General features: G+C 32.0%; 2 protein-coding genes across 2 annotated transcripts; both read left to right on the top strand.

The window, feature by feature from the left end:
* The first annotated feature begins 4,168 nt into the window (after window positions 1-4,168).
* Window positions 4,169-6,103, top strand: LOC124829035 (Transmembrane amino acid transporter family protein). Its single transcript, XM_047302466.2, has one exon. The coding sequence runs from the start codon at window positions 4,395-4,397 to the stop codon at window positions 5,661-5,663; it is 1,269 nt and encodes a 422-aa protein (XP_047158422.2). The 5' UTR covers window positions 4,169-4,394; the 3' UTR covers window positions 5,664-6,103.
* A 5,397-nt stretch (window positions 6,104-11,500) lies between these two features.
* On the top strand, window positions 11,501-16,350 carry LOC124829033 (uncharacterized). The gene is made up of 4 exons (XM_047302464.2): window positions 11,501-12,762; window positions 13,808-14,593; window positions 15,669-15,716; window positions 15,796-16,350. The coding sequence occupies exons 1-4, from the start codon at window positions 12,580-12,582 to the stop codon at window positions 16,105-16,107; spliced, it is 1,329 nt and encodes a 442-aa protein (XP_047158420.1). The 5' UTR covers window positions 11,501-12,579; the 3' UTR covers window positions 16,108-16,350.
* Window positions 16,351-20,629: the final 4,279 nt, after the last annotated feature.

Genomic DNA, 20,629 nt, shown 5'->3' with positions numbered 1-20,629 from the left:
CGTGCATTGTTAGCAAAAAACTTCACGTTTTCTTCTGGTTAAACGACAAAATTATGAATGAGTACACCGACACATGACCTTAGTTGGCAATGGGTAGGCTATTAGTTAGCTTGTCACTATCACAGACCAGGGATATTTGAGTTTTTTATTTGATCTTCATCTTTAAGATTTACATCAAATGAATTATTTCCACTCCCTATCACACTTGACATGACTTTTTTGTACAAAATTTACACGGCTGCAAAAAAATGAACGAAAGAGAAACAAAGTTGTGTCCTTTCTCTAATGGGGACCAACAAAAAAAGCCTTGGCTTTTAGTGAATAAATAGAATAGTAACGATGAAAGTAAGTTCCCTTATAAATATCTCTGAGTTCACTGTACTATATTCATATTATATAGCTAGCAAGTACATACCAGACAACGGTATTTCTAAATTGAAAATGTTAATAAAAAGGATAAGAAGAATAACAAATGTCTTTAATAATCGGTTTCTTGAAAATATTAGTAACATATAAAAGATTGGATTAGAGTAATCGGATTTTATTGGAAGGAAAAGAAAGAAAAGTTGAACCAATATGTAAGATAGGCATACCACTATTTCACTGTTTCATCACTTGTATAAGTTGCCTTTGATGCGAAATTGTAACTATATGAGGTGAGAAGCATCACTACCAGGCTACCACAAGGATCATTAACAGTGGAAGGATACAACAGAGGTCTGTCGGTATTTTCTGAACATGCACATTTCCAAGCATTCTTCTTGAGACAGTAGCAAGAACTCAATTTCTTCCACCATATAAGAGCTTACAAAGAAGTTATGAAGCTGTCATATTCATTGATAACTTATAAGTGTCTAATTTATTTAATTTTATACACGTTTTAGACACTTAAAATTGTACGTAAATTATTTAATTTGAGCCAATCTTCTTTTACATAGAAATTACAAAATGAGATATTGAGAATCAGATAAATTAAAAACTAATATAATTTTTTGAAAAAATTGAAGAAATGGTAGTTTCGTAAAATATTGTCCGTTTTGGATCAAGTACTCACAGATTTACTTTTTGTACCACTCTAAAATGTCTCTTACTAAACTCATGTTCATCTCTTATTTTATCCGATGCAGGACTTTGTTTGTACCTAACACACAATTCAAGAGTGATGTTGGCGCTAAAGTCACATGAGAAAACTTTCACAACAAGGAAACCTTGAACACAAGAATTATGAATTAAACCATAAACGAAATTCTTCCATCAAAGAAACCTCTGGTCACTAATACAAAAACAGCTTATAACGTCATGCGTTCAACGTTCAATCACTGAATAACCAAAGTTAAAAATGAGCAGTGACATTTTTGTAAATAAATGCAATTATTAAACGTCGTTTAGAATTGTAATTCGACGTAAAATGATATAAAATGTCAAATGACTTTTAAATTCGACGTCAAAAGGTTAGTGAATTTAATAAAGATTTGAGCGGGAAATTGAAAATTCATTCACTTTATCTTAGCGCGCAATACCCTCTTCTCTTCTCAAACTTTTCATTCGATACAAATGCATGTTAATTATTTACTTTTTTTATGTTAAGGAGTGGTGTTGATCTCTTATATAGTTGGCTCAGATGTTATTGATATTTGTGTAACCCATAGGGAACCTCCTCTTCGATAGACCCAACAAATTAATTACTCTATATATAATTTTTTTTTGTTTTAACCGATTATTTTCGTGCTCTTGTCTTTCATAGGCGCATTCTGTTTTTTCTCTATGACAAAACTTTATTCTAACGAACTCACCTTTTGAAGGTTAATTTTCGTTTTCGTTTTGAAGAACTTATTTGTTGAACTTGTTTGTTGTTGTTTAGTTGAACTTGTTTGTTTTTGTTGTTTGATTGAACTTGTTTGTTATTGGTTATTATTGTTTGTTGTTGATACTACACTACACACGTATATAGTTCATGCTTTATAAAATACCAAAAACTGAAATTTGTTGATTTTTTAAAAAAAATTGATTAACTTGCTCCAGGCTAAGCACGCTTAACCATGGAGTTCTTATGAGTCAGGCTACCGAAAAGCAAATGCATTTTGGTGATATGAGTAGTCAAATCAATTCCTTTAAGCTATCCTTCAACCGTATAGTCCCATACCTATACAGTCTCCAAATCCCTCTCATTTCGGTGTATGTTCGATTCGTCCATGTACCCCTTCCACCCGAAGCTGCCAGGAGCCGCTCCTTGTCTGTGCCCCCTGCACCATGCTTCTTGCACCGGCGTCACTCTCCGCCCTCGTCTCCGTGCCCGGGTGTCACAGTACATGATTTTTGTACTAGTGAATGTTTCAAAGAATGAGTTTGAGCCAGAAGAAAACCACAATAAAAGGAAACCCAAATGTTGATCACCATGAGGGAGCTGAAGCCAAACTTTAAAAGTCTATAAAAACATAGTCATGTTATATTTATTGTAATTAGATTTAGCTTCTTTCTAGAATTCTTTTAGAACACATTTTTATACATTTATTGTAAAATCTTTCCGAGAGATAGGAAGAGGGATATCAACTGTTAGTTCTTACACTCAAATTCATCATAAATAACTGAACTGTGTTGTGTTGGGATTAGATGTAGCTTCTTCGATTTTCTATATGATAATGATTTCTATATATATTCAAAATGTTTTACTCAATATTAATAATTTGATTTTATTTATTTGTTTGGATGAACTCATCACTCATCTTACTTGTTATTATTATATACTAGGAATATATCTAACTATTTTAACTAAGTCTAAAATTTTGATCTTAATGCAATGATTTATTCAACCAGGGGTTGAGGAGTTGCATTGAGTCTTCACGCTTGTAGTTGAGAAACTCTTGATTGATTTTATTGTTTAAAAGATTTCAAAATTTGAAAATTATGATAGTATATCACGATTTTCCAAAAATTTCATGACTTTGAAATTTTTAAGGTAGCAAGCACTTGTTGCCAAATCAAAATGTTGTCATCATCCAATTTGAGAGAAATAGGTATATTGAATGTGTGAAGAAGAAGAAAAAAGAAAGGTTTAAAAATATTTTATAAAATGTATAGCGAGAGATAAAAGATTAAAAATTAAAAAGTTTTTTCGTACTATGTAAGGTATTAAAAAGAATATAAAAAAATTATATATATTAACTAAGAAAGATTCCATATAATATATGTATAATGGAGAAATAGATATAACAAAAATATAGATTGTTATATTTGTTTATTTATAACATTAATAACTAGCATAAGAGTACCTCCTCTTATGTGTTATTTCTATTTCTACAATACTCTTACTATACTACTCTAAATAATCTTAATTTGATATAATTTGCAAATATGGCAACCTCTCATAAAAAGCTATTGAAATTATAACTACAAAGAAAAAAAAATAAAATACATAAAATATATTAAGCTTTTCTTTTAATTTAGTATCTAATCAAATGCTGAAAAATTTATTATTGATCTTTTCAAACATTTTGGTTGACCTATCAGTGAGATGAGATGAAAACTTCATTCTTTTTTAAATATTGAGTAAAAAATTAGAACATGTTTCATTTAAATTAAAATAGAGCATAGTTCATTTTTAAATAGAACATACGATTTCATGGGAGTGGAAGATCTCATTTTCTTATAATAAGATCCAAGTAATGAATATATTCAAATACAATGAGAAGGTTGACTATAAGAATCTAAAGCTCTCCTTAAATTCAATAGTCTTTTTAATATTAGAATAGAAGTTACACATGTGTATTAATTTGCTATTAAAAAAACGTGTATATTAATTTAGCTTTTTTTTTTTTACCTTTTACAGTTTAAAAGAGTTAGATCTGCCTTGACTCTGAAGAAAATGAGGTCAAATAATTATTTAAAAGGAAACAGACGCTTATACTATTTTAAGAGCTCATGCAGCATGCACGTTATCATCATCATATATTAAACATAAAATAATAGGATAAGAACCACTAACCTGGACTCTTCTACTGTTGAGATTGAATTTCCTTTATTTATTAAAAATTGAGAAAAATAAAGAAAAAAATACCCATCTTTTGAAGAATGACTAGAAGATTACATAAAATCCGCAAAAAATGAATTAAAAAAATAAATAAAATAAAAGGTAGAGAGAAGCCTAACATCATTCCAGTCATAGAAAAGCATAGCCGCCACAAAACTTTATTCAACAACCCTACTTGTTATCATGTATATAATGGCGGATAGACATTGAAACTGAAACAAGAAGATATCATAACTTGAGCATCAGATTCAAGTCCCTCTGCAGCAATATTCCAAAATTCTGACAAGGAAACAGCAGCGATTGACGTTAATTTGTTGTGATAGAACAGAGTTGAGAATTGAGAAGTGTGGAGTAACAGAAAGAAGCAATGGTGTTCTCCAAGGAAGCTGGATCGTCTTCCTACTCCCTTCCACCATATCCCAGAGAAGACACCCCTCTCCTCGGGAAGGCTCCGCCTTTGTCCTCCAATCCCAAGACCTTCGCTAACATCTTCATCTCCATCGTCGGCGCCGGCGTGTTGGGCCTCCCTTACAGCTTCAAGCAAACGGGCTGGCTCATGGGTCTGCTCATGCTCTTCTCCGTCGCTTTCCTCACCTACCACTGCATGATGCTCCTCGTCCACACGCGCCGCAAACTCGAATCTTTAACGGGCTTCACCAAAATCGCCTCCTTTGGCGACCTGGGTTTTACGATCTGCGGCCCAGTGGGCCGCTTCGCCGTCGACGCCATGATCGTCCTCTCCCAATCCGGCTTTTGCGTCAGCTACCTCATCTTCATTTCCTCCACCCTCGCGTTCCTCACCAACAACGAAACGACGCCGGTTTTCCTAGGTTTCACCCCCAAGGTTCTGTTCCTCTGGGCCTGCTTCCCCTTCCAGTTAGGACTGATTTCGGTTCGCACTTTGACTCATTTGGCTCCGCTGAGTATCTTCGCCGACGTGGTTGATCTTGTTGCGAAGAGTGTTGTCATGGTCGAGGATGTTTTTGTTTCCATTAAGAATAGGCCAGATTTGAAAGTTTTCGGGGGTTTGTCTGTGTTTTTGTACGGTATAGGTGTGGCTGTGTATGCTTTTGAGGGAATCGGGATGGTTCTGCCGTTGGAAAGTGAAGCGAAGGATAAGGAGAAGTTCGGTAGGATTTTGGGTTTGGGGATGGGATCGATTTCAGTGTTGTTTGGTTTGTTTGGGGGTTTAGGTTACTTTGCGTTTGGGGAAGAAACTAAGGGTATCATCACCACCAATTTGGGTCCTGGGGTGATTAGTTTTTTGGTTCAGTTAGGCCTTTGTATCAATTTGTTTTTCACTTTTCCGATTATGATGAATCCTGTGAATGAGGTGATGGAAAGAAGATTCTGTGGGTCTAGGTACAGCTTGTGGTTGAGATGGCTCATGGTGTTGGTGATTAGTTTGGTGGCGCTTTTGGTGCCTAATTTTGCAGATTTTCTGTCCCTGGTCGGAAGCAGTGTGTGTGTGGTATTGAGTTTTGTGTTGCCTGCAATGTTTCATCTTATTGTTTTTAAGCAGGAGTTGGGTTGGAGTTGTTTTGTTTGGGATGGAGCAATTGTGGTTTTTGGGTTTGTGATTGCAGTTACTGGGACTTACACTTCTGTGATGGAGATTCTTTCACCCACATCTTAATCATTCGGTTCAAAACTTGTTAGAACTTGTCTGGATAACTCTTGGAGGAAGATAAAGATACCCTTCTGTATCTTTTTTCTTCCGAATCTATTAATGAATAGAGAGTAATGCTAATCCAAAGATGTCTTTGATTATTTGAATATTTGAATATATTGGAGAAACTAAGCTTATACATGTTTTAAGTATATGCTTGATGTTTGATTCCGTGACAGTGATTGTTGTCGAAAGATGCTGAAGGAATTCTTGTTGGAAATGATGCTCCTGAATAAAGTGTTGAGTTTGCTGAGTGATTTGTTGATCACCAGCTAGAGTAAAGCCGTGCCAATTCTTTGTTGCTGGTTCATTTTTTGTGAAAGTTGTAGCATATGGATGTGAAAGGTTTTTGTTTCAGAAATATTACATTAGTTAATGAAAGATTTAAAATCTCTTCTTCCTTCCAACTTCTGTGGCTATGGATATCAGAGAGAAAACTTCCAAGCTTTTAACCACAAACACAACCTTTCATCCACCGATGAGATGTTTTGAAAGCAATTCTCTTTTTTAGCTTATGTTTGAAAAAAAAGAAGTTTAAATATATTTTTAGTTTTTTTTACAAGAAATTAAGATTCTTATATATCTCAAACTTTAATATATTTTTGTTCGCATATATTTTTCTTAAACTAAGTGAACTAATATTTGTGTTTAGCATTATAAATTGTTCAAAAGGTTGACTTAAAATATTGTAAATTAAATACTTTTTTCTTTAACTTTTAATAAAACTGGAATTATTTTTTTTTCAAAATTTTGATTTAATTTAATTTCTTAATTTTAAAAATATAAATATATGAATTTAGTTTTTTAACTAAATTTTATGTTTTAGAAACATTTTTTAATAATATTTAAATTTTTTATCTTATTTAACACTTTTTTTTCAATATTAAATTGAGAAATATGTTTAAAATTTTAAATAAATTTAATAAAATTTAGTTAAAAAATTAAATTTATATCATTATAACTAAATTAGTTTAAAATTTAAAAAAAAATTAGTTTCAATTTTTACTTAAAATTAAACAATCAAAAAAACATACTTAACTCAATATTATTCCAAATATCAATAAAAATTTCGTTCTATTAAATTAGAAAAATTATATTTAATTGAAGACAAATTATAATTAATAAATTTCAATCTTAGATTTAAATTAAAAGCATATTTAATCAAAAAGAAAAAATTAATGAAAGTGGGCATTTGTTTCTTGATGTCATCCAATTCAATGAAGCAATGCAAGCATATGGGTCTAGAATGGCGGCCATGTCGATTGTCTCTTACTTGTAAAACCTGAATTTGAGCAAAAAATGTCACTGTTTTTGAGTTAGATTTAGCACAATTAATTGTTTCATAGTATTAAATTTTTATAGTACCGAATTTATGGTTCTAAATCATTGCAAAAGAAATGTGGATCAACGTGTAATGAGGGCAATTAAGAAAGACAGCAACCCGTGATCTTTTTTTCTAAATGAAGATTGAATCGAAACTTTATGGAAACTGTGACCCATTGAAAATTAAAGAAAAAAAAAATCTTAGATCCTAAATCCGACAACATTAAGGTAGTTCGTCCATTTAACACAGGAAAAAATTGCACGTATGAAAGACTCGTTTTTAAAGTTTAATATTGACACAAGTTTGTTTTATATGTTTAATAAAATAACACGACAATATTTCTACTTTTGCATAAATATTAATATTTTTTCATACTTTTAATAAACTAGTAGTATTCAATAAAATTATATATCAACTTGTAAAATGTAATAATTAATCTATACATAATTGATCGTTAATGAGTAATAATTTATGTTATGTTTTATAAAATTTAAAATAATAAGTTTATATATATATAAATGAAACAATTTTAAAAACTGGTATAACTGTCTAAGATTAACGAATGAATTTTTAAATTTATCGCAATACAACTTTTACTAAAAGCATATTGAAAGAATCCATATTAATCAAATCGGGGAATTTCAAAGGAAGTGATATTTACTTATATTTTAAGGGGTTTAGAACATAAATCATATATATTGATTTATATTTCAATAAATAAAGTTTATCCGATCAAAAATGTTATCGTGTAAGTTTTAACTAAAACAAAGGAAGTATTAACTAAAAGAAAACATTTTAACTTAAAAAAAATCATATTACATAATTATCTTTTTATAAGATATATTTGATGAGACAAATTGTTAATAGCTTATTTCATTTATAGTTTAGGCTATCAATATACAAGTTTTTGTAAGAACTTTCAACTAAGCTTATTTTAAGATTTTCTTAGTTTTTAAATTACAAACTATTTTAATTAACTTGTAGTTTGTCATTAGTTTAATTTTTTTAATGTTAGCACGTAACAGATATAACATTTTACACACAATACAATTTGTAATAATTTAAATTAAAAAAAAGCAGCATTTAAATTAAAAATAATAATTTAAATAAAACTACTTACCTAAATAAAAAGGTTAATAAAAAATATAAAAATATAATTATGTAATAATTTATTTGTTCTAAAGATGTAACGTCCCAAAAATGGCAAAAAAATTCGCACCCGTGGATATCCCTGGATAAAACCCGCGAGGGATAGTTAATATTCACAGATATTTACTACTTGCGGGTTGTGGGTAGCAGATATTTTAATACACGTTTATAAACGGGTCGAGTGCGGGTATTATACTATCCGTACCTGCAGATATCCACTACTCGCAAAAAATAAAAATAAAGTTTAATTTATATTTTATTAAGTTAAATTTAATTAAAATTAACATTAATTTATATTTTATAAGGTTAAATTTAATTAAAATTAAATTAAAATTAAATTTTAATTTATATTTAATTTAATTTATATTATATTTTATATAATTTTTGTAATTTTATTTAAATTTTATAAAAATATTCTATAAAAATATATATTTTCAAATATTTGTAGGTATTCGCGGGCATCCACGGGTCTCCGCGGGTTTTAAAATATCCGCAGATATTTTTTAAGCGGATATCTATGCGGATAGCGGGTGGACTTTTTTTGTCGGGTCGGGTTGCAGATAGGTATTATCCGTGCTCGACCCGACACATTGTCATCCCTAGTTTAACTATATAATAGTCATCACAAATTTAATATGATAGATCAGTTGTAGACAAAAATATAAAGTAGGATTTTAAGTCATCAAAAAACAACCATAAAATGAAATTTTATATACAAACGGGTTAACTAAATATAAACACAATAGCTAACTATAAAAACCAAACATCCGCAGTCGCTCCATTTAACGTCTGCTTAAGAGTAAACTCATCACCCTTTACTCACACCCATCGGACGATCATAGCCAAGAAAGAATCAAGTAACATACACACAATCACAAAGAAAAGGGTAAGCTAGATTCAAAGACAATTGATATAAACTAAACACATTTCATACAAGGATCAATTTTAATATAATTCAAGTTAAACATATTAACATACAATGACCTAGACTAGACTGTCCGGACTTAGAATAAATGTTGAGTTATGGCGGATTATGCACTTGTTGTGATCTCTGATGCTTTGCAAAGCCCTTGCCAAATGAGTTTCACCCTACCACACTGTGTTGTGTCGTAGGTCATATTGGAAGCACTTGACTAAAACCTCCTGCTACTTTCACCACATGTATTTAAAAATGTATTACCATTAAAGTGTTAGAAAAACTCCTAAGACTAGGCTACCTGCATTCATTCTAACAACGCTTGAACCACACCAAGAAGTTCCACCTTGGAACCAACTTTCCAAACTTGGGAATCATTTGAAACCATATACATATCCATTTACTTTCGAATTTGCAATATCTTAACATATAACATCATTGATTATACTTCCAAGAACCATAAACAATCCAACAAATTATCAAAAATCACTTAAAACATCATTATAGAAGCATACAGGGTGACGCTCAGGTGCCCCAAAACTGGTGCTCAGCACCTAAAAACAGAAAGATAGTGCCTAGGCGCTGGGAAGATGATGCTCAGCGCCTGAAACCAGACAGATAGCGCCCAGGCGCCAGGACCCCAGTGCTCAACGCCATGATAGATGCACAAACACAAATTTTCTGACTTTGAACACTTTACTCTGAACTCCTAAAGACCCCTAGGACCTTCCAAACCCTGAGAAACTTCATAAAACACCAATGTAACTCAAATTGATCCCTTTGAAACCAAAATCACTCCTCTAAGCTACCCAAACTCAATTCTACACTTTCTAATCCTCATATCAGTCCACCAACTGCATAACCAAATCTAAATACACTTGATAGCACACCCCAACACCTCAGTTTCCTTTCTGCAATCCTACTTCCATTTTCCAACACTTAAAACCTCCAAAATGTTCTAAGAAACTCAACTTATGAAGCAATTATCACTTCCATGACAAATTTTACTTATTTTAGTACTAGACAAGTTCTAATTGGTCTAATAATAGACTCCCGAATCTCCCAAAATAGTTCACACCCTTTACCTCAATATCTCACTACTGAAAACCCTATTTTTTCACTGAAACACTCAAAAACTTCAACAATGAAACACCTCTTAGTTTCATATCAGATTTTTTCTCACAAAACACTTATAACAAGTCTCAAATTACCTCACGACAACTCCTAGGCAATTGCTTTCTCACCTCAATCACTCTTTCTTGAACTCATCATTAAACCTCCATTTTTAGCCTTAAAACTTAAGAATTTGACTACTACTCACCCCAAACACTTTGAATTCGGTTTCAAACACCAAAACAACTTTATCACATACAATCATGACAATATTAAACATCAAAATCACGTCATTCCTAATATTCAAACAACATATTATCATTTATCATCATTTAAATACAAATATTACTAAAATAATCATTCGAATAGACAATAAATTCCCATAAACATAATCTAAACAAAGTCTAGTTTCCTTTACCTCACAAAGAATCGTCCAACTCTAAAATGCCTCACATGTTACTTGAAACACAAGGAAATTTCTAGAAGGACTACAAAAAACTGAATTGGAAACAAATTGAGTCTTTAGGACCCCAGATTAACCAAGAACAAGTAGGAGAAGCAAGATCACGCATGCAACTGACAACTTATTTCTCCTAATTTCATATTAAAGACAAAAGAGAAAAGGGAGTCGAAAAACTTACTTGCTCTATGACAGATCCTGATCAGTTAGAAATGAAGATAACTTAGTTGTGATCTCCTAAGAACTTTTTGATCATTAAGCAAATGATCAAAGGATGAGAAATCTAAGAGAGAAGTAAAAGAAGATTAAGAAAAAAAGATTTTAAAAAAATAGACAGTGTTTTAAATAATGAGACAAATTTAAAAAAATTTATTTCTATTATTGAATTTCTTTTAAAATAAAATATTTTATCTTATTATTTTAAAACACCTACCAACTTTAATTCTCTATTTTCTAAATTTTAGAAAAAACACAATGATATAATAAAATTTACAATGTCACTTATCTCATTCTACATTTTTCAACAAATTTATAAATTAATTTCATTAGATATTTCTAGTTTAATAAATTAAGATTAGAGCATAAATTAACAACTTATAATGCAATAGTCAACTTATCAATTATAAATTAATTTATCACTTATAAAAAAGTTATAAAGTAGTTTTACGAGAAATGCTGCAAATAAAAGTCTATAATGCATAACATAACATGTTCTCTAACACTGACAACAAAACATATTCTCTCTGCACTCATGATGTTACTTATGCATTTAGCTTTTCATGCCATTTTCAGCTTTTAGGTCCATCAATTTTAAAAAAAAAACTACAAATGATTTTATTTTTAACCATACCAATCTGCTTCCAATTTATTCCACTACATTTTACTGTCATATTAATTGCCAGCTTCATAGGTATATGAGATCTTAAAAAGGGAAAAAGAATGACTGATAAAGTTTAAGAACTTAGCATCAGTGAATCAATTCAGCTACAAAGACCACAACATTAAAATGGAAAAGTTAATGAAACACTTTGAATGGAGTAGCTGTTTTTCTGAGACTGTCATGCCATGTGCCAGTGTGATCCTCCTCAGTCATATCTAGAGATGCTTTATGTTAGAGAGGAAGTATAGTAGAGAGGTATTAAATGAATGCTTGAAAGGTGTTTGAATAAATTCATAAATGAGAAGAATAATAAGCTCAAGATACACTTTCTAAGTAAGTAGCATTACAAAAAGTAAGAAAATACATGAATTTTTAGTTCAACATATTGATTGCACATTAGACTAATAAGTCAAATCAAATCTACGCAAAATAAAACCGAATAAATAAACCGAGACTTTTAAGATTTCCTACTAAATTAACTCATGAAATTATTGGTTGTAGGAGTGATTAAGCAGGTCATTACCTAGGAACCCTAGAAAAACAAAGAAAGAAACAAACCATAAAGATATACATTAAAAAAAAAAGGTGCATGATGTTGGAAATGACAGAAGCCCACAAAGCTGTTTCAGAGTATGATTGCTCCACCTCACTTGGAAACAGACAGTTGAAATTATGGAATCCCGAAAATAGTCAATGACAGAGGTAAACCAACCGAGGAAAACGAAGGGCATAGAGGGAATGATAAAGACGATGGGCTATGAAATTGGAGTAGGAAAAATGGAAGACCCACACATCACATGAAGAAAGAAAGAGAAAAAAGTGGAGGAATAAGGAATAGGAATTGCATCCTCCTAAACAAAAGCCTCACACACCGCAAATATAATAACGCTTCATCCTCCTAAACAAAGACTTCGCGTCCAAGCAATTTCCGAGTTAAAGAAGATATATCAAAAGGGGAAAGCAGAGCGAATCACTGGAGAATTTTCAAGAAAGAATCAGATTTTGAGTTTCTTTTGGTGAATCTGAATAGATCAGAAGGTGATGTCGTGTTCGTCGTCGTCGGGGTCGGAGGAAGACGATGAGGGATTCGACTCTTACCGGAAAGGAGGGTACCACGCCGTCAGAGTCGGCGATCAGTTCGGCGGCGGCAGGTACATAGCGCAGAGGAAACTGGGTTGGGGTCAGTTCTCCACCGTCTGGCTTGCTTACGATACCAAAACTTCTGTATGTTTCTTACCCATCTTTTTCCCCCTTTATCATGTCGTTTTTTTTCTCTGTTTTCTGCAAAAAGGCGTCGTTTTGAGACCACCCTTTTTGGGTTTGGATTTTGGGCTGTGATGAGTGTACTGGGTTTGAAAATTTTCATTGTGCTTTGTTGGTTGGAAATTTGCGTCCTTTGAATTTTGTGGAGGTTCCGGGATCTTCGGTTCTTGTTTGGGCACCTTTATGTCGTTTTGTGTCTGAGATTATTTGGCTTCTTGATGTTGATTGCTTGCCACTTTGGAAATACGAATCCATGATTCCTCCTTTTGTTCAACTTGTCATAAAAAGGAATCTATGCATGTTGGTTTAACGGGAAATGGTGAATGGTCCTCACAGAATGTGACCACCTGGTTTACATGGGTGATAGATTTGTCTGTACATAGAGGGGCAATAAATGTGCCCCTGCTCCTTCTGTTTGAACAGCTTGATTCTGATTTGGTGACGATTTTGTGTATTAAGCACCTCGGTAACCGTGACACTGGTGTTTCAATTTTAATATAAGGGTAAACGTGAGCTGTATATGGAATGGTAGTTAGTTATTGCGGTTCTGAAGTTAAATTCTGATTCAGCATAGGTGAAGGTTAAGACTAAGGAATGAGTCTTTTATGTGTATAACTGCCATCTAGATGGATCCAACACTTCTGCCACCATAAATCGCATAACTTGTAGTTGTAGGTTCTTGCTAGTGCTTGAATTTAGAAAGCAGAAAATGGTGCAAATCCTAAGAAGAAAATAAGTTTTAGTTATACAGCATATGCACAATGACACTCTTCAGTGATACAGGTGGGGTTGTTCCACGGTGAACCATGTCCAACTTCATCCTTTGTTCATTTATGTGTGTTTTTGATTCAGAAACCTTATATGAAGGTTAAACATGTATGTACGGTTGTTTATTTATTCTCAGAGTTTACCTTTACCCCCAAACATGGTATTTTCTTGTTATTTTTGTGCACCAGCTTTCATTTTCTTTTCCAATTTTATCTAATTTTTAGATTGTGGTTTTCAGTCATTTGTTGCTCTCAAGATCCAGAAAAGTGCCGCCGAGTTTGTTCAGGCTGCCCTTCATGAGATTGATATTCTTTCATCCATTGCTGACCATGACCCATCAAATTCAAAATTTGTGATTCAATTGATTGACAACTTTAAACACACTGGTCCAAATGGGCAGCATCTTTGCATGGTCCTGGAGTTTCTTGGCGATAGTTTGCTTCGCTTGATCAAATATAACCGTTACAAAGGCCTTCCATTGAATAAAGTTAGAGAGATTTGCAAATGCGTTTTAATTGGTTTGGACTACTTGCATACTGATCTTGGTATAATCCACTCTGACCTAAAACCTGAAAACATTCTTCTATGTTCAACCATTGATCCTGCCAAAGACCCTTTAAGATCTGGACTCTCTCCAATTCTAGAGCGACCTGAGGGAAACACAAATGGTGGAGTATCAAGTCTTATTGAGAAAAGGTTGAAAAGGAGAGCAAGGTCGGCAGTTGCTAAGATATCCGGAAGGAGAGGGTCAATGGGAGGAACAGAAGATGTTGCAAAGACCGATAGAAACATTAATGGGATTGATGTGCGATGCAAGATAGTAGATTTTGGAAATGCTTGTTGGGCTGAGAAGCAGTTTGCAGAAGAAATACAGACAAGACAGTACAGAGCACCTGAAGTTGTACTGATATCTGGCTATTCTTTCCCTGTTGACATGTGGTCTTTTGCTTGCATAGCTTTTGAACTAGCCACTGGAGATATGTTGTTTACACCAAAGGGTGGACAAGGTTTTAGTGAGGATGAGGTATGGTGATTTCATTAATACTATAATGGTTAATTACGCTTTTAAATCTAACGCAATTATAATTAATTATAAATGGTCTTGCATAGACTGTTTAGCTTAGATTTCTTTGGCATAAATTATAGATAAAAGCATGTTTTCATAATTCAATAATTCGATTAACTAGTTTGAGAGGAGGTTTAGGTGTGGAGTTGGTGCTGGAAATCACTCTTGATTATTGGCTTTAAAGGGTGCTGGAAATCACTCTTGATTATGCTACACTTTGGTGCATCTGGTTGGATCATAATTCCATATTTTTTAAGGAGGTGCTTTAATTTTGTGTAAAGCATGTGATCTTTTTGAAAGTAGCAAGACTATCAGAAACGATTTGAAAAAAATGGTTGAATCTTGTTATCTTTTTATTGTGGAATATGTGAAAGGTAACATAATACAAAAGAATAGAATTCATTGAATCACCTTGTTAAACCAGTAAGCCAGATGTCAATTTGACAAAATTTCTGTGCTATTTTACTAAAGCATTTTTTGCATCTCTCATGACAAAATAGTTTTGACAGTAATTGTATAATCAGTCTCGAGTGCCAAGATTATTTTAGAATATCTCTTCTGTTGTAATAAATTATCTGTAAGTATTCATGTTTTCATCTTTTTATGATCCTTTTACAAGCTACAGGCCTGTTGTGAGTGGAACTGAAAATGTTTTTTCTGGTTGCGTTTTTATTTCTGAAAATGAGTTCTTACAATCATAGGATGAAATTGAAAGTTTCACGCTTCTGATCTGTGATCAACAACTCTTTAAATAGCTACAGTAAGAAATCTATCAAATTGTAGTTTCCAAAGCTGAAGCTTTTAATCTTGGCTGATATTGTTGCCAAAAAAGAGGGTCAAGATTGAATTTTTGCTTCATGGATTGGAGTCAGAACTATTCTTTGATCTGTTCATCAACAAAAAGGAAGGAAAAAATCACCACGGTCATTAATGTTAGGTCACATGTGATTGATTGCCTGAACTTGTTGAACACAACTCTACCCTAAAGATTTTTTTAGCAGAATACTAAACTCTGCATTTTTGTTGATTTTAGGATCACCTCGCCCTGATGATGGAACTCCTTGGAAAGATGCCCCGGAAGGTGAGTACACTCTTGAACACTTTGTTCATATAGTTTATTGAAGGGCTACTCTGTCATATCTAATGCTTGTGAGTTGCAGATTGCTATTGGTGGAGCTCAGTCCAAGGATTACTTTGACAGGCATGGGGATCTAAAAAGGATTCGAAGGCTAAAATTCTGTCCACTAGACAAATTGCTGACTGATAAATATAAATTTTCAGTTAATGATGCTCGAGAGTTTTCAGAATTTCTTCTACCACTCTTTGATTTTGCCCCTGAGAAGCGACCAACTGCGAGACAGTGCCTGGAACATCCATGGCTGAAGTGCATGGAGTCCCCTCCAAATCAAACTGCTGAGGAAAAAGTGCATGTTGGAATTAGCAACCTTAAAATCTCACAGTCCAAGGCATAGTCACATCACATCTTTAAGCCCCTCCTTCCACATGAACTATTGATTGTGATATTATTATTTTTTGTTAAACTTCAATAAGATTCTTTCTATTGGATTATTAACTTCAAAGATGTAAATCAGTAAAGAATTTTGTTCCTCCACAGATATCTGACACCAGAATTTGCCTGTATACTGTTCATATATGTTGTAAGTCATGACATCATATGACTTTAATTCAAGTCTTAGCTTTTTCTTTAATCTGAATTTGGAGTTCAAGTTTCCTAAATGAAAACAAAGAATCTATTCATAGTAATTAACCAATGCTGTGCCTAAAGAAAATTGAATTTTCTTATGAGGATTAGTCATGATAAATCTTTCACAAAGCATAAGCATTTATCATTTTTTGGACTGTTCTAGCTTTGCTTAAATGGTCCTGAATTGAAATGATGTTAGGAGCCTGGAAGCAATGATGGGTGGGCCCAATAAGGTCTAACGGCCCATTACAGTATCTTTTCACTCAAGAAAAATTCAAATCAAATTAAAAGCACCTCTTTCTTGGAGATTTGTGTTGAGTTATCCTTCAACTTCTATAACTGTGATTTCCACTGCATGAACAAACTTAAACACTTTCTACTGTTTTTCTTACATTCACAGCAGATAATATATTATATCATTTTAATAATTGCCTGAAAAGGTTTTACGTTCCATGTAATTATTTATAATGATTACATAAGATAAATTTACTTTAATATCCTCCTTTCTGGTTTTATTATAAAATATGTTATAAAAAATTATATTTATAAGATATTTCATAGTTTTTATGCATAGATTTTTTTTATTTGCCAGTATTAAATATTACGAGTATATATTATTTAGCAATAAATAATAACAATAATAATAAAATAATTAAAAGGTATTTCTAATAGTGTGTAAAGATATTAAGAAAAAGAAATTTATATCAAAGTAAGATCAACAGTATAAAATGATTATATACCGTGGATGATTAGTATACTCTGTTCAGAATGAACTTTACGATTATTTATATATAAAATATAAATATGTTTATTTCCATTCCATCATTTATTTCATGGGAATTGCTATTTGTATAATAATTTAATAGAATAAAAATAAAATATAATTCATGATATGATTAAAAAATAACAAGAGAATTGTTTTAAATTTGATTTAATTAGTAATTTAGTTTTATATTTATATTTTTTATTTATTTTAGTCTTTATATTTGTTTTCTACTAAATTGAATATTTGTTTTTAAAAAAAGAAAGTTCAATGTAAATTAATGTTAACACCATTTGAAAATATTACATGTTAAAATTTAAATCATTCAAATGTCAAAATATGAATAATTTTTTATCTTGAAATCTCTCCAATTTTGACATATAATATCTTTTAAGTAAAAGATAATCTAAATTTTAACACATAATAAACTTAAATTTTGACACACACAATATTAGGAACATAAAAATTTCAAAGCAAAAGATAAACTTCCTACTTTTAATTGACTAAATTTGTAAGAAAAAAACGAATTAGACTTAAAAAATAAAAAGAGATAATAGAAGAGAGAAAAAATTAAAAAAAATATATATATATTACAAAATAAAAGCTAACCTAGGAAAAAAAAGCTTTGCATTTATTAATTTTAAATATCTCTTGACATTTTTATTACAACATAACTGATTCGTATTGATATAATTTTTTTAGTTATATGTAATGCATATTTTAATTTAATACTTCCGAAAACCTTTTACTTAACTATATAAAATGCATACATTTATTCATTTTATTTATACATCAAATTACCCAATTTTATGTTTATCCATCAATTTAGTTACAAGTATTAAATAGAAGTTTCGATGGAATAGAAAAAACAAAAGCTAAATCCAAAGAAATGTTAGGTAAATTAAACAAGTTTTAACATCGTAATCATGGATAAATAATCTAATGAAAAAGAAAAAAAAATTAAAAATAAAACATTCAATATCCAATAGTTGTGCTTTACTTTACAAATCTGTGAAGTAACATAGTTAAAGGAAAAATTACCAAACATATAATTTTTTTATATATGATCTACTTTAAAATCTAATATATCATAACTTTATCTTTAAAAACACATTATAGACCAAGGAATATAGAAATATTTAAAGCACTTTAAATCTTAATTTCTAATCAATGGACTATTAAGTGTAGTTGCACAATGCAAAATGTAAGGGCCGGTAATAAAATTAATAAAGGGGACTTTGGATTTTATGTGGAGCAGCCAGACCAATCAGATCAAAGTCATATGACCTTAGCAGGAGTCTTTCTCCTCAGCTTTCCACACGGCCAACTTTTTCTTTCTCTCTCTAAAAACTCATCTTCTAAATATTGTTTTGCCTTCTCTCTAAAATACCATCCTGTTGAACCGTTCAATAGGTGGTGCTCAAACATTCACCGCGTCAAGGGCTTCGTAACGGACCAAACGGGTTCTTGTTCCAATCGGTAAGTCACTTTCTCCTTTTCTCCACCGTTTCTAGCACTTAGGACATTGGTATTTTACTGAATGCATGCCACTAGAAGTGTTCTATTTCAAATTTGTGATAATTTCTAGCCTAAAAAGCTAATTCTATGGGTGATTTATAGGATGTCTTTGAATTTTGCTGTGAGGAGCACTATTTAGATCATCCTGTCAAGTAAACTGTGAAGTTTTCCAGGTAAGGGGAGCTAATTATCTTTGTATGAATTTATTTTATACAAATATATGTAGGTTGAATGTTGAACTGGTGTGTTCTTGTGAAGCTGTTCTACTATGTTAATTTTATTGGATAATTATAACTGAGACGGTGGAATTGTGCTTAAATAATTTATGCTTTGGTGTTGAACTGGTACAGGTGGCAATTATGTTTGTAAGTGTCTCTGTTGAAATTAATGTGTTTTGGTTGAAATTGTTCTGATTGGAGGGTTTGGAGTAAGGGCTCTCTGATACATGTATATGGGCATGTACTGTTTAAGGTTACTATGAGGGGAAAGGTGATATATATAATTGGGTATTTGATGTCTAGAACGTTGTAGGACAATTTTAATAACTTAGATAATTAAATCATAACTTGTTAAAAGTCTTTCTTTGTTGGTAGGATAGAGGAGTCTTAAAAACCTGAGTTGGCACATCCCTGATCATAGAGCAGCCCGGGCTTGGTCCAGTACGTTGTGACTAGTCATATGTGCTAGCGTCGAAGGTGAGTCTGATGCGGTCAGACATCTGAATCCTCTCCGGTGATCAATTGGGGGAAAGTAAGATCTCTATTATGATGAAAATTAGACAAATAGTTTACCAAATAAGAACATGATATAAATTGTTATCATATATATATATGAACGTAAACTGGTGCATGTAGGGGATCTCACTCATTTTTCTTCTTCTGTTTGGATTGATTGATGTTGTTTGACTGCCAGGATGTATGTATGGTGTTGTTGTGTGGTTGTAAAGCATATGAATGTGAACTACAATGACGTAATTGAGTATGAAGTGGACATCATGAGATGATTGGAAGTGATGTGTGGGGTGTTGTTGTTGTTCTGTATAACTGTATGGAGTTTTGAACTGGTATGTCTATCCCTACACTCGAAGCACTGTTCATGCTCAAATAGAGGAGAGCAGTGTAAGTGGTGAGAGTAGAGGGAGGTTCTCGTCTATAGTCTTAGAGTTTAGACATAGACAGATGGGGGATTTACCTTGCATAATGTTGGAGAGTGTCAGCTGAACTACGCAAGTGCAAAGACGACCAATAGTTCGACAGTTATACCAATCTGGATGAGTCGTGTGAGTGTTTGAGTCATGGTTTAAAATGTTATGCCTTGATTGTTCTTTATATGTAGCTAAGCACGATGATATTTATTGATTGAACTATATGATTACTGCTTGTTTATCTGCTTCTCTGTTGTGTGTTGTTTGTGTATGTTTTTCTTTGCGATGATCATCCACTTGGATGAGAGCAGATGTTACTTTGAAGTACTCTAAACTGTTTAAGTTTTAAGTTTTGAGTTCTGTCCTTTTGTGAATGACTGTAATATCAGCTACTGAACTACTATTTTATTGTACTTTTTATTAGAATGTGGACATTGTAATTATTATATATTTGGGATACACACAAAACAGTTAAAATAAGAACTTTTACACAATCACATAATATAATTTCCTTTTATATATCAATTAAAGAAATTGTCAATATTTTATCATCAATGCCACCAAGTACTCAATTCTTCCGTAGGTGTCAGAAGAATGAAATTTGTATATATTTATATTGTGTACTGTATACCCTCATGGAATACTGAATATCAGTTGGTGGATCATATATTATTATAAATGCAAGTTTATTAAAAACTTACGTAACTGCATCGTAAAATTATCTACTGGATAAATTTCCAAAAACTTTTTAAAGTAAAGCTTTCATAACTTACCCATTTAACATGTTTTCTTTCAGCGTGAGAATAACATAGCCTTTTTCTTTTTTTGAAAAATTATATTTTGACATTCAACTTTTCTCTTACT

Source organism: Vigna umbellata, chromosome 10 (assembly GCF_029865625.1).
Source record: "Vigna umbellata cultivar VRB3 chromosome 10, Vumbellata_1.0, whole genome shotgun sequence".
NCBI lineage: Eukaryota > Viridiplantae > Streptophyta > Magnoliopsida > Fabales > Fabaceae > Vigna > Vigna umbellata.
The sequence above is the reverse complement of the archived record's forward strand: the minus strand, read 5'-3'. Positions and strand labels throughout refer to the sequence as shown.

What these genes read in the sequence shown, in the direction of transcription:
- LOC124829035 (XM_047302466.2), top strand. Translation starts at nt 4,395, where the DNA reads ATGGTGTTCTCCAAGGAAGCTGGATCGTCTTCCTACTCCCTTCCACCA.
- LOC124829033 (XM_047302464.2), top strand. Translation starts at nt 12,580, where the DNA reads ATGTCGTGTTCGTCGTCGTCGGGGTCGGAGGAAGACGATGAGGGATTC. An exon ending in CTTACGATACCAAAACTTCT is followed by an intron (nt 12,763 to 13,807) that starts GTATGTTTCTTA and finishes TGTGGTTTTCAG; the next exon opens with TCATTTGTTGCTCTCAAGAT. An exon ending in TTGGAAAGATGCCCCGGAAG is followed by an intron (nt 15,717 to 15,795) that starts GTGAGTACACTC and finishes TGTGAGTTGCAG; the next exon opens with ATTGCTATTGGTGGAGCTCA.